Source organism: Myxocyprinus asiaticus, chromosome 38 (genome assembly GCF_019703515.2).
Source record: "Myxocyprinus asiaticus isolate MX2 ecotype Aquarium Trade chromosome 38, UBuf_Myxa_2, whole genome shotgun sequence".
Classification (NCBI taxonomy): domain Eukaryota; kingdom Metazoa; phylum Chordata; class Actinopteri; order Cypriniformes; family Catostomidae; genus Myxocyprinus; species Myxocyprinus asiaticus.
Window position 1 is genome coordinate 14490750 of NC_059381.1, and position 20464 is coordinate 14511213.

Genomic DNA, 20464 nt, shown 5'->3' on the forward strand with positions numbered 1-20464 from the left:
AACTGAGTGCCCAGAAGCAAAGATGGCAGATTTCAAATCACATACTTCTGGGGGGTCCTGCGCAAGCCAATCAACTGCCATTGAGATGAAAGATAGACATCTTTGCAGCAAACGTCAAACAAAGACCTACTGTATCACCAATGTACCCTTGAGCAAGACTGATTGCTCAAGGGGGTTGTCTCTGTATTAAGTGTACTGTAAGCTTGGGCTAAAAGTGTATAGTTGCTGTTGGTGGTAAATTTGAAATATGTGTCTGGCAAGTACACAGATGACAGATAAGTCTTGGCTTGAGGTTGACAGAGCCCTGGGTGACAGATGAAGAGTGTGGATGATATTATTTCATCCTCTGCTACATTCAGCAGGAAAAATCCAAATTATAGAGACAGAGAGAGAGGAGTGAGTGAGAGACAGGTGATTATAATTCTTATCATCCTCATTGTCATTCATGCATCATGCTGCCCACCTAAGCATGGTCACTGCACTGGCAGATGAAAGACAAATATGAGCTGAGACAGAGAGAGGGGGCAGGATGCAGGCTTGGGTACTCATTAGTAAATATTTGTCAAGCAGCATGCCTCATAATTAGTCAGTGAGCATGAATCTATCTTAACAGACCAATGATATTCTGGGCAGATGACGCAGCGCTGCAGAGGACACGTACCAAGTCAGGACTAATGATGCCATCTGTAACCTCGAGTAACACCAAATCTAACACAACACATTTGTGGCTAAAAGCTCCGATACACATCTACTGAGACTTAATACAGTTTTCATTTATGTTTTATCTAGTATCAGCTGTGTTTCTTGATGTTTCTCTTAAAATTCCTTAGGAGAAATAAAAAATAGAAGCAAATGAGATGGCAAAGCAATATCACACGAGGCCTAGTGTCGCAATTAATAACAGCCATGCTGATATTTTTAAGGTGCAATATGTAAAAAAATGCAACTTAAAAAATGAGCCCTTCCCAGACTTCCTAGGTTGCCTATTAGAGCCTGTAGACTGATTTTCATGCGACGGGAGCGGGTCGCTTTTGCCAGGAACATCCAAAGGATGTGACGTTTATGCGCGCTACCGAGAGCCTTGCCTCAGTAATAGCTTCTCTTCCACGTCAACAGACAGTCTGCAACACTAGGTAACGTTATCTTAGAGATGGAATCCAGGAAACGTCTGGCTCCCAGCACAACACCGATTCCTACACAAACTCAGAGTAAGCCAAAAAAATAAAAATATAGTGCCATAAGGATTAATCTGTGTAATTTTAGCTAACTTGATCTTGCCTGCTAATGCTGACGAATTGCAAGCTACCTTGCTTCGTAACTTTCAAATAATTTCAACGATCTTCTCTTTATACTAAAAGTCAGGTATACAGGATAAATCTAAGCAAATATGCTGGTTTCTTGATCGTAGTACAACATATGACATACAAAGCATACAATACACATGACATACAAAGCATACAATACTGCAACATAACAGTGCAGAGCAACAGTAAACTGTCTGGTATAGTTCGGTAGTATGTAGCTGTATGTGTGTATCAGTATGCTATGTTAGCTGATAAGTAGTTTAGTTTAGTCTCAAAGTTTGTAGTAAAACAATCATAACTGTGTAATTTTAATTATGCTACCTCATCTGTCAGCATGATGCCAGTGAATCACTTTCAGTCTCTTTGTACTTTACGTCATTGTTTTGGATGCTCGCTCGCGTCCCTATGGAGTGTATGCACAAGCGCGAGTACGAGCAACAGGTAGCTGGCTGCAGTTCAATTAACGGCCACGGGTGTCATTAATAAAGGGTTTCTGAATCTTACATACTGCACCTTTAACACAGCGTTATTGCGAGTGTGATTTTGTTTTTATACAACAGTTCTATAAACAAGAAGTTAATCATGAGAACTTACATTTTAGACACAATATGGCCAGTTTTTTTAATTTCTTTGTCTGTTTTGCTCCACTAACAAAAAAAGTTCCAAGCAAACCCAAAGCAGAATCAACCATAAAGTCAGTGAGAAACGCACAGACTGACAGAACTTTTCCATATTTTATTCTCATTTTAATGAGTATTTTGTTCTTTTAAATAGGATAATCAACAACCCTTCATCAAGTGAACATATAAGCTATTCACTTGGTGAATGCTTACATGTAGGGAATTGTAACAGAGCTAAATGTTCATAATCGTTAATGGACTAATGCTCAGTTATTGGCTTTCTTCCTTAACGCTCATTGCATATACAAAAACCCAACCAAAGAGCACCTTCTGGAATTTACCTTACAGAACGAGGTCCTTCCTGGAAGTAGCACTCCAAAATATATCCCTTCACCTTAGTTATCTGTACTGGCAAAATCCAATCGGTCAACCTTTACCGTGTACTGTACACAGGCAAGCAGAGAGTGATAAAAACTGTGAAGTGTTCTAGTGCTGTTATACTAAATATCAGCACTCTTGGGACGATTAATGTTTACTTCAGTAAAACCATGGTAATGTTTGTGATTTTACTACAAATACTTTAGTTGAACTCTGGTTACTGTAGTGAAATCATGGTTAATTTTCATAAAGCTATTGCAAGGGAATGAAAAACTATTTCAGAAAATAAATTCCTAGTTAACCAGTATCAACAAAATTATGCTGGTCAACCAGCTTTACCAAATGAATTTTGCTGGTGACCAGCTTAGCTATGCTGGTCCACCAGTTAAACAAGCACCAAATAAACAGTAACCAGCATAAAACCTTGATGATAATGATGATCATCAGAAATTCATGATGATCTCAGCTGGTCTTTTCAGCAGGGAATATATAAATAAAATACCATGCTGAACCCTTTCTTTTGAAAGCAATATGCTCAGCTTGTCCACCAATTGCAGGCATAATACCACAGCAGCATTTGAGTTGTTTGGATTTGTTGGGAAACAGAGTGTGGTCTATATTGGATCACGCTCGAATAGGCTTCCTGTAGAGGGCAGGTGTAATTTAGCCTGTAGGAGCCATGTGTTAGTAAATAACAGTGAAAGCTGCCACTGCACGGCAGTCCAAACTGATTGAGACTGTGAGACTGACAGGTGAAGCCTGAAGCACCCTTAGACAAGTACTAGATGTGTGATTCATGACTGAATGCTAACGATAGGCCACAGGAATAGATGTCATGGTTCTTGACTCATACAGACAGACAGTGTTTGTGTGTGTGCTGTAGCTTCCAGGTGCAGTCAGGCACTGTTGGAAAGAGATCCCACTGTCTGGCTGCTACTGTGTTTCATTAACAATCATTATGCTCCTCATAAGGGGTCATGTTTGTGTCTCTGTGAATATCCCTATGAGACTTTCATGCGAGAAAAGAAGGCTTTTCACTGTAATCACTTCAATATGCAGTTGGTTTATTGAGTGTTTTGGTAAATAATAGCTTGTATTTATCACTACAGGCAGTTCTGCATCTTTTAGCACCATCATAAGTCAACTACAAAAAGTCCATAATATTCTACTGTACATCAATTCTCATTCATTAGCTTGCATACTATCAGAATGTTTTTAGACATTCTCATTCAACTACTTAGAAGGTAGTCGAACTCTGTGTTCACAAAGCATAACTTGTGTTTTGGGCACAATGGCATTGGTTCTCATGTATGGAGCCAGAATGATCTCAAAAAGAATATATTTACAAAATACTATGTAATGCAATTAATAAATGCACAGCACAATATACATTCACTAAATCCGATTCATAAATTCAAAATACAATTCCTACATATACAAGTGAGGGCGCAAATATTTCCCCAATTGCCCACACAAATATTTCTCACTTAAATCAATTCAAAACGTTTTTACAAATACACATTTATCAAGTTCTTGAATTAATTTGCATCAAAACATTTGTGAATGTTGTTACATTTATTTATAGATCTTTGAATCTGCATTTGAAAATCGTCACATGTGTGTAGATCCCTTTTGATTTGTGTGTGGCTTTTTTGAGACTTTCCTGCCAGGTTTCGATTCTCACTTTTTTTTCTGAGGAAGTCCTCTTTAGCCAATCACATTGAGCTTTTAATCCACCAATCACAACATGCCTTGCTGAACTCTGGTGGATATAATTTCCCCGTTACCATAGTACTCATTCATTCCTATGAAAACAACGGGGAGAAATATCCGATAGATTTGGCTATTTTAACATTGAAAAACATGACGAAAAGGCTGTGTAGATTTTTGCACTTCGGACAAATCCAAAAAACCCAGAAATTATATTTATTGCCTTTCAACCTATAAAATAAAAGCCTAAAGAAGAGCGCTGGATAAGTGTTTTAGTGTGTTTGAGAAACATCAGACCAGATTCGAGACTAAATCGATCATCATATCATCACAAAAGCAGTTCCAGCAGAGACATAATGATGAGATAACACCAGAGAATAAGACATAACTTGACATGATCGGAGTGGAGTGCTGCTTATATTGGTTTTCATACTTTAATCAATCAAACCTTGTGCTTAACATTCAGTTTGGTTTAATTAAGTGTTTAATTAACAATGTAAAGTTGCTGTAAATGTTTAGGTACACAGTACTGGTTATGAATGTATACTCATCACCGTTAGCACTGTCTTTACTGCCAAACAAGGTACTTATTAAGAAACAATAATGAAAACTGCTTATGATTGTAGGATTAATTGTTATTACATTGCATATTACTGCATATTTCTTGTTTAATAAAATGTATTTCATCCCCATCCTTATTACATTCCCCTTCTTTGTGTTTTTTTTATTTTATATTGTTTTATTGTATGTATACTATTTTAACCTTACCAAAGTTTAAGCCTTCTTGCATTGTCCGCTGAGGCTGTAATTTGTAAAATTAAAATAATTAAAGGTCTTCCACTGAAATCACATCAGCCATATAACAGGTTTCACCACTTTAAATGATCATATTAAAAGATATAAATAAATATGCTGATGATTTAAACAAAGCAGTTAAATGTTGTAGATCCCAATCAAATAACAAAACATTAATGTGAAAATCGAAAATATAAACTTCTGTCCTGAGACCACTGAACTGTATGACTCAACACCTTGAAGCCACAGCGCTCTTCTTTAGGCTTCTATTTTGTAGGTTGAAAGGCGATAAAAAATCATTTCCAGGTTTATTTTATTTGTCTGAAGTGCAAAAAACTACACAACAGCTTTTTGTCATGTTTTTCATTGTTAAAATAGCCAAATCTATCAGATATTTCTCCCCGTGGTTCTCATAGGAATGAATGAGTAACTATGGTAACAGAATGAGTAACTATATCCACCAGAATTCAGCAAGGCGTGTTGTGATTGGTGGATTAAAAGCCTAATGTGATTGGCTAAAGAGGACTTCCTAAAAAACAAAACAAAAGCCACACACAAATCAAAAGGGATCCACACATGTGATGATTTGCAAATGCAGACTCAACGATCCATAAATAAATGTAACAACATTCACAAATGTTTTAACGCAAATTAATAAGTAACTTGATAAATACGTATTTGAAAAAACTTTTTGAATTTAAGTGAGAAGTATTTGTGTGGGCAATTGGGGGAATATTTGTGCCCTCACTTTAATATTTATGAATTATGTTTTGGATTTATGAATCGTATTTTGTGAATGTGAATTGTGCTCTGCATTTCTGAATTGTTTTTATGTAAATATATTCTTTTAGATATATTCTGGCTCCATACTGTGTAGTAACCGAGCATGATTAATAAAAATACTATTGTTCATTGTTCGTGTTAGTTTATGGTGCATTAACTAATGTTAACTTTTGATTTTTAAAATGTTTAATTTTACTATATGTTGTAATTAACATTAGCTAAGATTAATAAATGCTTAATAAGTACTATTCATTTATAATTCATGTTAAATAATGTTGTAAATTAATGTTAAGAAATGGAACCTTTTTGTAAGTTTTACCATTTATGTCTGTCATTGTATTTATGTGAATGTCATTTTAAACATTTGTGATGATTTGTCTGCAACTTTGTATTCAGAACACAAGTTTTAATTATTGTCTGTGAGTGCAGATTGCAACATTCAATGTCAGATTTTTATTTAACAAGTTTTCACATCGGTGCAAGTTTTCATATTCAAATCTGCAAGCTCTCGAGTTTTTACATTTTTCATATGTTGGGCTGCTTACCTTCCTATCAGCAGTGACAGCAGCAAAAACAGTGGAAGAGTGTGGAGACCAGGTCACATGTTCCACTGCCGCATTTAGGTCAAAGATGAACATAGGGAACCTGTGAGAGACATGTATTGTTTCTTATACAAAAGAACACTTCAGATAAGATGTCTCAAAACAAAGATTTAAAAAAAATTATGGTGCTCCCACGCTGAATTATTTTAATGTGGGCATGCAGAGAAAGAGCCAGAGCCTTTGTTAAAAAGTCAGTCTATATGTGGGCAGTCCTATCTGGGCTGAGCAGTGGGCAGCCAGAGCAACTGGTGTTTGATTGTAAAGATGTGAAATATAATAGAGAGCCATGTCTGTGCCTTAAAGAACATCATCAGGAATTTGCCCAGGCAAGACTGTCACAATGAGAGAGGTAGGGTAAGAAATCAATAGTATGACAGATAAATAAATGTCTCCTCGTCTTTTGTCTGAGCACAAGATCTTATAATACTCTGTCTCTCACGTTTTTTCTCTGTTTATCACAGCCTGTCTCTGAGCTGAGAGCTGCCTGCCATACTCAATCTTACAGCTGTTCTCACCAAATATCTAAATGGCACGTACCTGTACACACTTTCAATACCTAAAGAAAATTGATCAATTTGATGATTTTTTTTTGCACCACAAGTGGTAACAAACAAAACTGCATAATTAATATTTCCAAACACTCCCCCTGTCTTCCACTGGAAACCTGCTTGGAAACAATCATTACTTTTGCAATTCAACAAACATTGCAACAAACACACTGCAGCTTTAAAGCAATTATTATATGATGCAAATCAGCCTCTTGATTAGACCTCCTTGGTTGAACTGGTCAAACAAACACAGTAGCAACGTTGAAAGCACCACAAAGGCACAGTAATCCATAGCTGGACTCAGTCAGACCTGTTGAATAGCACAAGAGCTCTCTGAGTGGCAGTTTGGGGTACTGCATCAAAGCACACTTCTAACGCGCACAACACATAACATGCAGTCAAGAAGACAGACTAATTGTGATCATTATTACCCCAAGGGTGTCTTTTTGCAGAATAGAGTCAGCTTAATTGATTTGTCAAATGAATATGCTGACAAGCTAATTGTTTATTGTAATTGGAAGAATAATATGTGTAGAATGAAATTAGGACCTGTGAAGGATAAGTAACAGGGTGCTATTTTCAGAGGCTGCAGGCTGTAATATAGTGCTGTAGGGAATGCTGCCCATACTTGATTGTATGATCCCAGATTTTAACAGTCCAATCCGAGCTGCAGGAGATGAAGACTTTGGGATGGAAGTGATTCCACCTCACAGCCTCAACAGCCATGTTGTGGGCCTCATACGTCTCTAGGAACTGGCTTGAATAGGATTTGGAGCACTGTGAAACACACACACACATTGTTGGTTACATTCTAATTTGTATTCAAGATTCAAAAATGGAGCATTGATGTCATTGATGCCGAAATGGAGGTTCTCACATATACTCAAAAAACTTTCACTATTGTCAGTTTTACTCAATCTTCCCATGTTTATATTACTCAAAAATTAATGCAACCAAGGGAACTTCAATTAACGGAGTCGATTCAACTAAAAAAGTGTCTTGTCAGCTTTACTTAACCAGTGTGTGTTGGGACAACGTGAATATTTTGTTTGGTTAGCTGAAACTGGGCAGAGCATTTCTAGTTCCCAGCATGCTTTGCACATGACTTGACAGGGAGAGTAAATGTTAATATTAAGTGTTATTTTATGTGCTTTTGTACAAGGTGAATATAAAGAGGGATACTTGTTAGTGTTTAATGTTTTGTTATGTTGAGATTTAGAAGAATTTCTGTTAGTTTGTAGTTTTGGGGCTTACCATTATGGTGAAGAGTGGAGCCTAGGTTGAGGACCAATACATTTTGAGTATTTCACATATTGCTTTATCCATCCAATTGCTGTGCTAACCATAACACTGTGACCAAGTAGCACTCAGTAGTGCATCCTACCAGTATGTGTTTAGCATGCTAACATTTCCTGTCACTAGCCAGCATATCACTTAAAGAGTTTCATTTGAGTTATTTTGACATGTAAAATTTTGTTAGGTTTACTTGATTCAGAATTAGGCTCCCTTTGCTTGAAGTATTTAAATTGAATTACATGGTAATTTTAATATAAGAAAACTCATTTCAAACATATGGAACCACTGTCCATGACTGAATCAAGTTCAGCCAAAGAGTAATTTTTGTGTGAGTGTAAAATGAGTGTATGTAGTAATCAAACGCAATACTCCATTTCTGAATTCTGAACACAAACATTGGAAAATATGTGAGCTTTGGTTGAAGGGAAGATAATCAGTGAATAAAACCCAAAGCTATCTTTTGGCCTCAGAAATATAGTAATTTGGACTACTTTTATCATACTTTGTGGTGCTTTTGTTTGGTGCTTTTTTATTTTTTTTGGTCCTCTTTGGAGCTAACAGACAGCATGAACTTTCATTGTATGGAAAGAGTTGCGTAAAGATTTTCTTTAAATGTCTGAGAAAAATAGTGGCATACGGGTTTGGAATGACGTGAAGGTGAGTAAATAATCACAGACTTTTCAGTTTTGGGTGAACTACTCTTTTAAAACCTTCCTTGCAAAGAGATACATAACTTCGAAAAGGCCAGCATTTTTCACAAAAAAATTATCATTGTTTTGTTTGTCTTATCAAGCTCAAGATAGGTGCTTGATGGATTGAATTCATTGTTCCCCAGGCACTATGGCAGGGCTTTAATCTTTATCAGGGAGATAAATCTGAAGAACACAGAGCTCTGGGCTGGCTGTCAGTCTTTAAGGAGAATGGAGGCAGTTTTCGCCCAGCAGTACTGTATGTCTTTGACATTCTGGAATTAGGTAAGTCTCAAGCACAGCTGCACAAAATTTTTGCCAATCTATCGCAGTAGGTGAGTCAAAGCTCCTCCACGGAAAATTTGGAGATGGAGATTGAAGAACAGGTGTTTTGGTCTAATGGTGACGTGTGATTTATTTAATGTACAAAATACTTTCTCCTACCCCAGATTAATTTGTAGATACAGTGATAAACTGGCTCTGCGGCACTATCAAAACATTACTTTATTTGTTTGAGCATCCTGATCAGCATGACGCTGGCTCAACTATGGAAATTTATGTTAATTTTGCACTAAATTGTACTTAAAATTCACACTTCAACTTGAATATTCTGGGTTCAATACAAATTAAGCTCAATCGACAGCAATTGTTGCATATTGTTGATTACCAGAATAAATAATTTTGACTCCTCCCTTGTGTATTTAAAAAAGCAAAAATCGCTGTTACAATAAGGCATTTACAATTACAGAATTTACCAGATTACATTTAGTAAACAATGCTGCTCCTAAACAAAGAAGCAGATCATGTTTGAGAGAAGATAAACCACCCTGTTTCATCTGTATAGCTTTAAGGGCTGCTGCGTTAGCATGACACATACAAGCCTATTTCTAGAATTCAGGCACATGGCAAACGACTTGTGTTTTTGATAATTGTATGTGTGTGCTGTGTAGAAGTGGAAGGAAGTGGAGGGATGTTTGAGTCAGTATGAGTAAAAAATGTAAAAGACAGATGGGAGAACATGTTTGCATGCAAAGTCAGTAATTTAGAACAAAACAATTCGTACAGAGCAAAATTCAGCATACAGATGAAAAACTAAACTATTTCTGGGCTGCCAAAATGAATAGTTTAAATGCCTGTCTACCCCTGGCTGATACAGAGAGAAAGAGAGAGAGCGAAAAGGAGAAGACAGAATGTTATTAGCTGATGCTCCCCATGCTTCTGCAATGCCAGTGCAGAGACAGACTAATAAAAACACTAATAAAAACACCTCCTCTCTGCTTGATGAAAGGGACTTTATATAAACACTGACTGCCCAGCAGGAGGCAACCACCACAAATACAACAAGCCACCACTCCCAGACTCAAAAACACTAGGATAATGAGACGACTCGAGACTGCAAACATCTGAGAGAGGGATGTTGCCAAATCAAATCTATTTAAAAAAAGATAGATAGATAGATAGCTATGATACGGTATAATACGGTATTATATGATATGGTATGATGATACGATATGATATGATTTGATATGATATGATTTGATACTGTATATGATAGTGGATGACTGACCTTATGAATCTTTCCATCCTCAGTGCCAACAAGAAAAAGGAAGTCGATCTGTTTATGGAAGTCAAAAGATGTTCCACAAGCTAAAGACAAGAAAGAGAATGTCTTCAGTAAGTAAGATAATACAAATTATAGTAAATAAAGCATTGTATTTTTATATTATTCCATTTGTAACTGGTGGGCAGGTGTAACAGATGTGTATGTTAGGAAATAGAATATGATGGAGGTGGTGTAAATATGATTCATGCCTTGCTGTTTCCACACAGATATGGAACAGATGGATATTCATTAGGCCTCTGTCCTTGTGCAGGTGACAGAAAACCCCACTTACATACACGCTGCATGTTTTTACAGTATGTCTGCACACACAGAGACTACAACAGCACTGTGTTCATGTTGCTTTTTGAATGAGTGGAGATTTAAAATAAAAAATAGTTAAAACTTTCTGATTGGGTTCATCATGTAAGTTTAAAGTGTACTGGTAAATCAGGTTTTAGGCATCTGAAATTTGTAACCTGTGAGGTGGGTGAGGTGGATTTATACCTATTCTGGACATATCGCCTTTGCCATCAGGAACAGCGCTCTCTACCGAGAGATTGATGATGTCTGTGAAGACCAATTCATTCTGAAATCCAAATGATCAGCTTTGATTAACCAACCACACACATTACAAATATCGATTAACAGCAATGAATAGCTGTATAATAAGAGATACCCCCCCCCACCTTTACAAGAGTCCAAGAGACCACACGACCATCAGAAGACACAGAGAAGAAGTTGTGATTATTGTCCAAATCATCTTTCTGCCATTTCACCTGTGACCAAGACAATGAAACACACCATATACAGTACAGCCAAGACTTTTGGATAGCCCACCAATTACAAAATCTGAAGAAAAAAAAAAATCTATGGCTATGTTCGGAATCTAATACTAGCTTACTGCATCCTGTTCAGTATACACTGTATGCTGCTTCCTATGGTTTAAAAACTCTATGCAAAACATTTAAAACTGTAGTATGCTGCATTGTTGTCACATGACCTCATTATGTTGCATGTTTAATTTAGTAAGTGGTGTTCATTTATCATCTTGGACATAAAAAAGGTTTATTTTGCATTTTAAATCTAATGTTGTGTTATATTGTACAAAGGTACCATGGCATTGAAAATAGAAGGTCACTTCAAGTGCATTGAGGGATTAAGTATTCCATGCAGTGTGCCATGGTTTTATGCTGCACATTTGTCATGGTTTTGGTGGGTTTGTTGTGTTTCTTCCTGTGTGTCTACATGGCTGATTGTTTTACTCAATCACATGGACAGCGCGAATGACGTTCCCATGGGAACATTCGTTCCTGCCATTTATCAGCTAATTACCATCACCTGCCACTCGTTCCCTTCTGCCTACTTATACCCTCGTGTTTCTCTCTTTCATTGCCAGATTCTTCCTCATGTTTACGTGCGGTCTCGCCATTCCAGTCTAGTCAAGTTAAGTCTAGTCTTGTTTGTTTAGTTTTTTCCCTGTCTAGTTTAATGTTCTTCTCTTGCCCAGTCAGTTCCCTGTTCCTGTCTGTGATATCATCGCTGTGGTTTACCATCTCTACTTACCAGATTTACTCACCTTGCTGTTATCCTGTCCTCCTCGCCCGGGTGTCCCACTCTGCTCTACAACCACGCCACTCAGCCTTCTCCGCCATCAACGTTGCTGTCATCCCTGTCTCATCATTGTTGTCATCGCTGTCGTCATTGCTGCATCATCGCTGTCTACGTTGCTGCAAGCATTCCTGTCATCATCGCTGTGTCATCGCTGTTACCATTGCTGTTAGCATTGCTGTCATCATGGACCCAGCGGAGGACACATCACTACGAGCACATTTCTGTTAGCAGAGGGTGCTCCTCGGTCGCCAGCAGGATCAGCTTAACACCACCAGTCACGCCACTGAGCAGATGGCAGGGAGGATAGCCGATTTTACATCCATGCTCCATTGGTTGCAGATCTCTCCCGTTGCCGATCCCACCGCCACTCCTCCTGCTGTCGCCTCACCCATCAGACATCCCGAGCCTCGATTAAATCCACCAGCTTCCTACTCCGGTAAGCCTAAAACATGTAAATCCTTCCTGTCACAGTGCTCTCTGGTTTTTGCTCTCTAGCCTTCATCATTCCCCACGGAGAACACCAAAGTAGACTATGTCATTACCCTTCTCTCTGGACAGGCTCGGGAATGGAGAACGTCGGTGTGGGACAATTGATATCAGTGCTGCTCATCTTTCCGCATATTCTCTGAGGAAATTTGTAAAGTGTTCGGCCAGCCAGTGTCTGGAAAGGAGGCAGCGAGAGTGTTGTCAGATCTCCATCAAGGAGAGAGGTTTGTCTCCGATTACTCAATCGAGTTTCACACTCTCGCTGCCTCGTGCGAATGGAATGAGCAGGCACTGTGGGATCGGTTCATGAGTGGGCTTTCCGATCGGATTAAGGATGAGATCTATGCACTGGATCTCACTAAAGGCCCGATGACCTATTCGATCTGGCCTTCCGAGTTGACAACCATCTCGCCTATCGACGGAGGTGTCAAAGAGCCACACCATCTAGGGAGAATCCAGTGGCTGACGCCACTTCTACCCCTGTGGAACCCGTGTCGGAGGATGAACCTATGCAGGTCAAAAGAGTTCGGCTATACTCCAAGAACTGACATCACCGCATCGTTAATGGTCTATGTCTGGGCGACCAGGGCACAAGGCTACATCATGTCCAGTAAAAGACCGAGCTCGCTGGTAGGACGGGGGCTACTGGTGAGCGTCACCCCCATGCTTAAAACCCCTGGTGGCAGGACTCTACTACCAGCCAGACTACAGCATGAGAACACAAGCCACTCCATCATGGCCATCATCGACTCTGGAGCTGAGGGTAACTTTTTGGATTCTGAGTTAGTTAACAAATGGTTTATTCCTCTATCACCTCTCCCAGAACCCATTCCAGCTAGCAATCTGTTTGGAACTCTGCTCACCATGGTTACCCATGTCAATGCACCCATCAAACTTACTGTCTCAGGCAACAATGTAGAGGAACAGTTGTTTTACATCATCTGCTCACCCTCAGCTCCAAAGGTTCTGGGACACCCATGATTGGTAACACACAACTCTCATATTGACTTGGCTAAGAATATTGATTTCTTGGAGTTCATTTTGCCTGTCTCATTGTCTTGTCTCTGCTCATTCCCCAGTGCTGTCTTGTTCTGTGTTACAGGAAGAGACTGCAGATCTCACCACGGTGCCCAAGGTCTACCACGACTTGAAAGTGGTGTTCAGTTAGTCAAGGGCTGCTTCTCTACCTCTGCACTGCCCGTAAAACTGTGTGATCTGTTGCCTGGCACTTCTCCACCTTAGGTTCATCTCTATTCACTCTCTGCTCCGGAGAGGGAGGCCATGGAGAAGTATATTAACGATTCTCTTGCAGCAGGTATTATTTATCCTAATTCTTCTCCAGCCAGGGCAGGGTTCTTCTTTGTTGGCAAGAAGGATGGCTCCTTAAAACCCTGCATAGATTATCGGGGGCTGAACGATATCACGGTGAAGAATTGCTATCCTTTACCCTTGATGTCACTGGCCTTCGAACTCTTGCAGGGGGCCACCATCTTCACAAAGTTGGACCTAAGCAATGCTTACCAACTGGTTCGGGTATGTGAGGGGGACGAATGGAAGATGGCTTTAAATACTCCTACTGAGCATTTTGAGTATTTGGTCATGCCATTCAGCCTTTCCAATGCCCCAGCCGTTTTCCAGGCACACGTTAATGACGTGCTTCGGGACATGGTCAACCAATTTGTTTTTGTATATTTGGACGACATCTTGATTATTTCTCACTCTTTGAGTGACCATGTCCAGCAAGTCAGGCGGGTGCTTCAGCGGCTGCTGGAGAATTGTTTTTTCGTCAAGGTGAAGAAGTGCGAGTCCCACGCACAGTCAGTTTCGTTCCTGGGGTTCATTCTCTCAGCCGACGGTATCTGAATGGATCCAGATAAAGTTAAAGTGGTTGCTGATTGGCCAACCCCAGATTCCCGTAAGGCGGTCTAGCGGTTTCTGGGGTTCGCCAATTTTTATCGACATTTCATTTGGAACTTCTGACTAGCGATCGAAACAAGGCGTCGGTGGACCGTCACCGGTCTAAGCCCCCAGTTTATATGTGAGTGGTCAAAGGGTCTGGCTGTCTTCCCAGGACCTGCCTCTCAAGCAACCCTCATATAAACTGGGACCTAAATTTATTGGCGCGTTCACCATCAGTAAGGTGATTTGCCCGGTGGCAGTTCGACTTAAATTACCCCTCTTTTCGAAGAGAATCCACCCGGTGTTTCATGTATCCAAGATCAAGCCAGTCATTCGCCAGTCTAGTTTAATTTTCTTCTCTTGCCCAGTCAGTTACCTGTTCCTGTCTGTGATATCATTGCTGTGGTTTCCCATCTCTACTTACCAGGATTACTTACCTTGCTGTTACCCTGTCTTCTTTGCCCAGGTGTCCCACTCTGCTCTACATCCACGCCACTCAGCCTTCTCCACCATCACTGTTGCTGTCATCGCTGTCATCATCGCTGCGTCATCGCTGTCACCATTGCTGTTAGCATCGCTGTCATCATCACTGTGTCATCGCTGTCACCGTTGCTGTGTCATCGCTGTCACCGTTGCTGCTAGCATCGCTGTCATCATCACTGGCTCTACTGCTGCTCTAAACTGGGTTTTGTGTATCTCTATATCTCTGGGTCCTTCCTCACAAACTCTGACAACATTCTGACAAGTGTAGTAGGTCTTTTCGCACACAGTCTACATAATAGCAGTATGGTAGTATGCTATTCCAAACATAGCTTATGCCAAATGCTCTATTGTTTCTGTTAAGAGAGGAAGTACTCTTCTGAAACTTCACAGCACCATTTTCAAAACTTTTGTAAGGAATGTTACTGTAATTTTTTTTAACGATTACTCCAAGGTCACACCCTTATCCATACCTGCCATACAGGGTTTGTGTGCATGCCAGTTATGGCTGTGCTTTTATAAACAGGCTCCTGGCCTTCTTCTTTAAGGTTGTACACGGCAACACAGCCATCGTAAAAGCCCACAGCCACCAGGTAGGAGAGATGTTCATGGATGTCTACACACATAATGCCCGAAGTCGTGGTGAAGGTGAATTCTGGGTAAGTGGGGTTCTTCAGGGAGTAGAGGAGAAGCATACCATGCCCCTGTTTGGTGAAATCATCTAGTGGTGGAAGATAGAAAAGATTTGAGAGTTAAAAAGTCAATTAAATTCAGTTTTATATGTATAGCTCTTTTCACAATGCATATAGTTTCACAGCAGCTTTATAGAAAATAGTGCCTCCATGCCCCCAGTAAGCAAGCCAAGGGGTCTGTGGAAAGGAATAAAAACTCCCTGCTGGTGAGCTGGGGGCCCATGCAGAGTTGATCGATTTGCCTACAATAAAATATTTGCATAAGGATCTCTCACATAAAATTAAGTAAACTTACATGACCCAAGACCAACCACGAACAAATCCTTGTATTTTTGATTCCTAGAGTTGAGTAAATACAAATGTCACTCGAAATAGCACATTGGATTATTGCTTTTTTTTATTACAGAACAGTAACTCTCATATGACTGTATTATGTTTTAATGTAGAGTGAAACTCACCAGCAGATGGCAGTCACAGACAGACATTTGGCTTTATCATACTGGAATTTCCAAAGTGGGAGAAGAGTGCCCTCCTGCTCTCGAAACTCATCAGATGCATCCTCAAAGTACTTGAAATCTGAGGTAAGGATATAAAGGCATTTACTTCAGATAGTTGCATGCTCTTTTTGGAACACTTTTTAAAGGGACACTTCACCCAAATATGAAAATTCCCTCAACATTTACTCACCCTCATGTCATACCAGATGTGTATGACTTTATTTCTTCTGCTGAACATACAAAGATTTTTAGAATAATATCTCTAATTTGTTGGTCCTTACAATGCAAGTGAATGTTGACCAGACCTTTGAAGCTCCAAAAATCACATAAAGGCATAAAAGTAATCCATATGCCTTCAGTGGTTTAATACATATCTTCAGAAGCAATATGGAATTTTTTCCTCATTAAAAAAGTTTAACTCCTAAAGACATGAATTGTAATTTTGTAATATATGTAGGAAGTCATGACCACTCACATTAAAATTTAAACTCCAGTAATATCAGTAAATAAAAGCTGTTTTATTCTACATGGAGAGGGTCCGCACATGGGGGCTGCCATGTTAGAATCACATGACCAGCCGAATACTACTCGCTTAATCTCAGTAACCGTCCTGTTATTTGACACTTTCACTCATTGATTAAAGTAATCATGGTTGACTTTGAATACAACATTTCTACAATGGTATCTGAAACTGAAAACTATTGATTTTAAATTATGATGCATCCAAGCTGCTAGGTGTCAGTGTAAGTCCAAGATGAAACAAAGACAAAAATTACTGAGTGCACTGTTAATTCCTTTTTTACCATAAATCTCCACTTTCACTTTCAAAATATGAAAGAAAGTGAAAGAGAAATTGGAGATTTATGGTATAAAAAAGACTTAAATATTGATCTGTTTCTCACCCACACTTATTATATTGCTTCTGAAGACATGGATTTAACCACTGGAGTCTTTTGGATTATTTTAATGTGGCCTTTATGTGATTTTTTGGAGTTTCAAAGGTCTGGTCACTATTTACTTGCATTATAAGGACCAACAGAGCTGAGATATTCTTCTGAAACACTTTGTTTGTGTTCTGCAGAAGAAAGAAAGTCATACACATCTGGGATTGCATGAGGGTGAGTAAATGATGAGAACATTTTCATTTTTGGGTAACCTATCTTTAAGATCTGTCAATAATTCAAGATCAGGGGTATAGCAATGATAGTAAATTATTTCTCATAATAATTACTCACCCTGTGCAATGTCATCAAATGTATTCTGATTCACCATACGTTCAATGATCTTACTCACTTTAGCCACTTTGGAGATGTCATCACTCTGTAAGCAGAATAGGGGAATTTGTTTCTTTAACTCACACCTTCAAAAACAAATCACACTTTTGAACTAAACATGAAGACACTAATTAATTAATTAAGACAACGTTTATGTGTTTATGTTGAGAGTGACTGTATATCCATCACATCTGCTGTCTGGAAAGTGACCGACTCTACCAGATTCTCTGCTACAATCATCTTCTTCTTGCCTTTGTCCTCTTCCTTCTTTGAAATCTGGACTTTCTGCTTCTCTTTACTTTTCTCCTGCCTCTGAAGTTCCTCCATATAAATGTCATAGATCTCCCACTGTAGAAAGAGCAAGGCATGCAAAATATCAAAACAAAGGCATTCATTTTAAATAAATATAGTGCAAACACAATTTTTAAGCAAAACATTTTTCAGAACCTTTGTTAGGTTTCAAATTATATCAGAAATATATGTATTGTTTAAAATGAACACGGATATAATTCAAAAAGCCTGCTCAAAATAATTCACATGCAGAGGGCAAGATTCTCTCTCACCTGATTGGCTGTTGCTGAGAAGTTTGCACGAGGAGGAGGTTCGGTTTGACAACCTCTTTCCTGGAAAACATCATTTAGACAAAAAGAGGAAAACAGAATGGGTCATGCACAACTTTGGTACTGCCCCTGTGCATTGTACTGTAAATCACTACTTTGCGACATACAAGTCACAACACTAATTTGCTTACTTATGTTAGTTTGCTAAACTTAAATTACTTTATTTGATGGCTTAACCATCACATTTAAGATCACAATAAAGGTGCAGTTATATGACTTATAGGTCCTGAAGTAACATTTTCTCACTCTTAGAGGGTTGTTTAGTGTCTGAGATGCTCTCTCGCTGAAGTTGAACTGGTTGGTGAGTTTCAGTTCTTTATTGCCAGCTTTGATGTCCACACTGTCTGGCCTCTCTTCTCCTCCTCCATCCTCCCCTTCAACTGTACCCTCTTCTCCGTCCACCTGTCCAGTTACCTGCGATAATATAGCAGCACATTTCTCTTACACTTAAAGTGATAGTTCAGCCAAAAATTTAAAATGTCAACATTTTCTCACTCTTATGTTGTTTCAAACCTGTATGATTTTTTTCTTACAAGAAACGCAATAAGATATGTTAGGCTGAATGACAGCCTCAGCCAACATTCACTTTTATTGTATGGAGAGAAAAAAAGATGCAATGAAAGTGAACGGTGACTGAGGCTGACATTCTGCCTAACACCTCCTTTGTGTTTCACAGAAAAAGATATACAGGTTTGGAACAGCATGAGGGTGAGACAATTATGTCTGAACTATATGTGAACTAGCCCTTTAATTAAAACAGAACAGGTTTCATTCTGGATCTAAACAGCTATTACAGAATAGTAAATATATTATTTTTTTCTTACTGGAGTTTCTGGGTTTTCCTCATCCATTTCAGAAAGAACGGCTTCCACAGGCTTTTCTGAAATAATTGGTTTCGCAGGTTTTAATTTTACTTTGTAACAAGGGGTTTTCTTTGACTGTTAATCATTTATTGATTTGTTTGTTTGTCTTCTCACCCTCTGTCAAGCCTTGTTTAGCCATCTGTCTCCGGGCCTCATTGGAATCCTTATACAAAAGGTTCCCTTCCAGTACAAAGTGAACAGCCAGCTGATCCACACTGCTGATGGGCTTATAGCAGCTCTCCTGAACAGACAACAGCTTTTAGCAATTTGTCAGACAGAATGAAGTTTGACCATTTATTCAAGAATGAATAAAAAGAACAATCTTTCTGTTATTCGCACACACATGCACTACCAGTCAAAGGTTTGTATTCACCTACTCATTCTTTGTTGTTACTATATTTCACATTTTAGAATAATAGTAATGTCATCAAAGTATGGGAAATTTTATTTCCAAAAAAATAAATACAAAATTAAATAAAATTGCATGATTGCACTTTTTCAAAATAGCCACTCTTCATCAAGCCTAGATCAATTCTGGGCACTTACTGGCTGCTTTTCTTTCCCGATCCAGTCCAACTAATCCAGTAAGAAAGTCTTTGTTTTGTAAAGACATTACACATACGTATATACATATTATATTTGTATATATTTCAAGCATTTAAGTGTAAGCCCTAAGATCAAAAGGTATTTAAGATCGTGAGAAAGTCCAAATTTTTGACTTGTGTACTGTAGTAGATGCATGAACAATGGCCTTAAAATTATGGATAAGGTCCTTCATTGTATAAAAAAAATCATAGTGACACAGCAAAAGTACTTTACCTTGAAACTGTATCTGACAATATTCTGTGGAGCATGTGGATTGTTTGCTGTTAGTATTCTGGTTATCTCTTCTTTCAGCTCCTGAGGAACATAAGAAAGAGAAACATAAATGAATGGACATCCCTTTAACGTCACTATAAAGTGACATTATATGCAGTCCGATAACAGGCACTCCAGGAATACTTACTGCCTCGGTTAAGTCCAGCTGGTCTGGAGGCTTCACAAGAGTCTTTCCCTGCAACCACTCTTCTCCTTCACCAGTGTCCATCCCATCCTCATCATCCTACAGGACAGAAAAGGTTTTGAATCTCGAGCTCTGCGTTAAAGATATGTGATAAAACGTGGTTTGAAAGTTACCTTCTTCTTTCCATTGGCTTTAACCCCCTTTGTAACAGGTGCCTTTGACTGGATATGAACATTAGATCCCTGCATTTGAAAAGAAAATATTAAAATATTTGTTGGGTCTTGAAGCACATGCAGTTATTAATCCGTTATTAATTAGCATTATCTATAACGTCGTTAACGTACCAGTTTAGATTTCACGGTCGCAGGTTTGTGTGGCACTGGCATTTTTAGCTTTCAAATAAGTAATGTTTATTACTCTGGCGTTTAGGCTTGCTATGCAATCGACAGAGCTCTAAATGTAGCGCCTATTTTAAAAACTTCATCAAGACTTAGCATTGAAAAATAACCACAACAACATGCTCTTCTTTTCCAAACTGCATTTGTATACACGTTGTCATAACAACCGCCACATTCCACATTGTAATGCGCATGCGCGGAGTGAGGTGCCCAATACTTGTAACTGTACAGAACTGCAAAGCAACCTAAACTAACACATTTTGTCTCTTTAATTAACTTGAAGACTGAAATCGTGTGATACTTCATCTCCAAA

General features: G+C 38.8%; 1 protein-coding gene across 1 annotated transcript in view; it reads right to left on the minus strand.

Moving 5' to 3' along the window:
- The window catches only part of dnai1.2 (dynein, axonemal, intermediate chain 1, paralog 2), a 43362-nt gene extending 23035 nt beyond the window's left edge, over nt 1–20327 (minus strand). The window contains exons 1-18 of the mRNA XM_051677634.1: nt 20098–20327; nt 19927–19995; nt 19757–19852; nt 19570–19650; nt 18865–18991; nt 18712–18767; nt 18134–18301; nt 17831–17890; nt 17487–17615; nt 17229–17313; nt 15955–16072; nt 15792–15835; nt 15278–15525; nt 11015–11104; nt 10833–10914; nt 10293–10372; nt 7369–7517; nt 6136–6235 (exon numbers count right to left, since the gene is read on the minus strand). Coding sequence (XP_051533594.1) covers nt 6136–6235; nt 7369–7517; nt 10293–10372; nt 10833–10914; nt 11015–11104; nt 15278–15525; nt 15792–15835; nt 15955–16072; nt 17229–17313; nt 17487–17615; nt 17831–17890; nt 18134–18301; nt 18712–18767; nt 18865–18991; nt 19570–19650; nt 19757–19852; nt 19927–19995; nt 20098–20139 — 1824 coding nt within the window. The 5' untranslated portion in view covers nt 20140–20327. The remainder of the gene's footprint in view (nt 1–6135; nt 6236–7368; nt 7518–10292; nt 10373–10832; nt 10915–11014; nt 11105–15277; nt 15526–15791; nt 15836–15954; nt 16073–17228; nt 17314–17486; nt 17616–17830; nt 17891–18133; nt 18302–18711; nt 18768–18864; nt 18992–19569; nt 19651–19756; nt 19853–19926; nt 19996–20097) is intronic.
- Nucleotides 20328–20464: the final 137 nt, after the last annotated feature.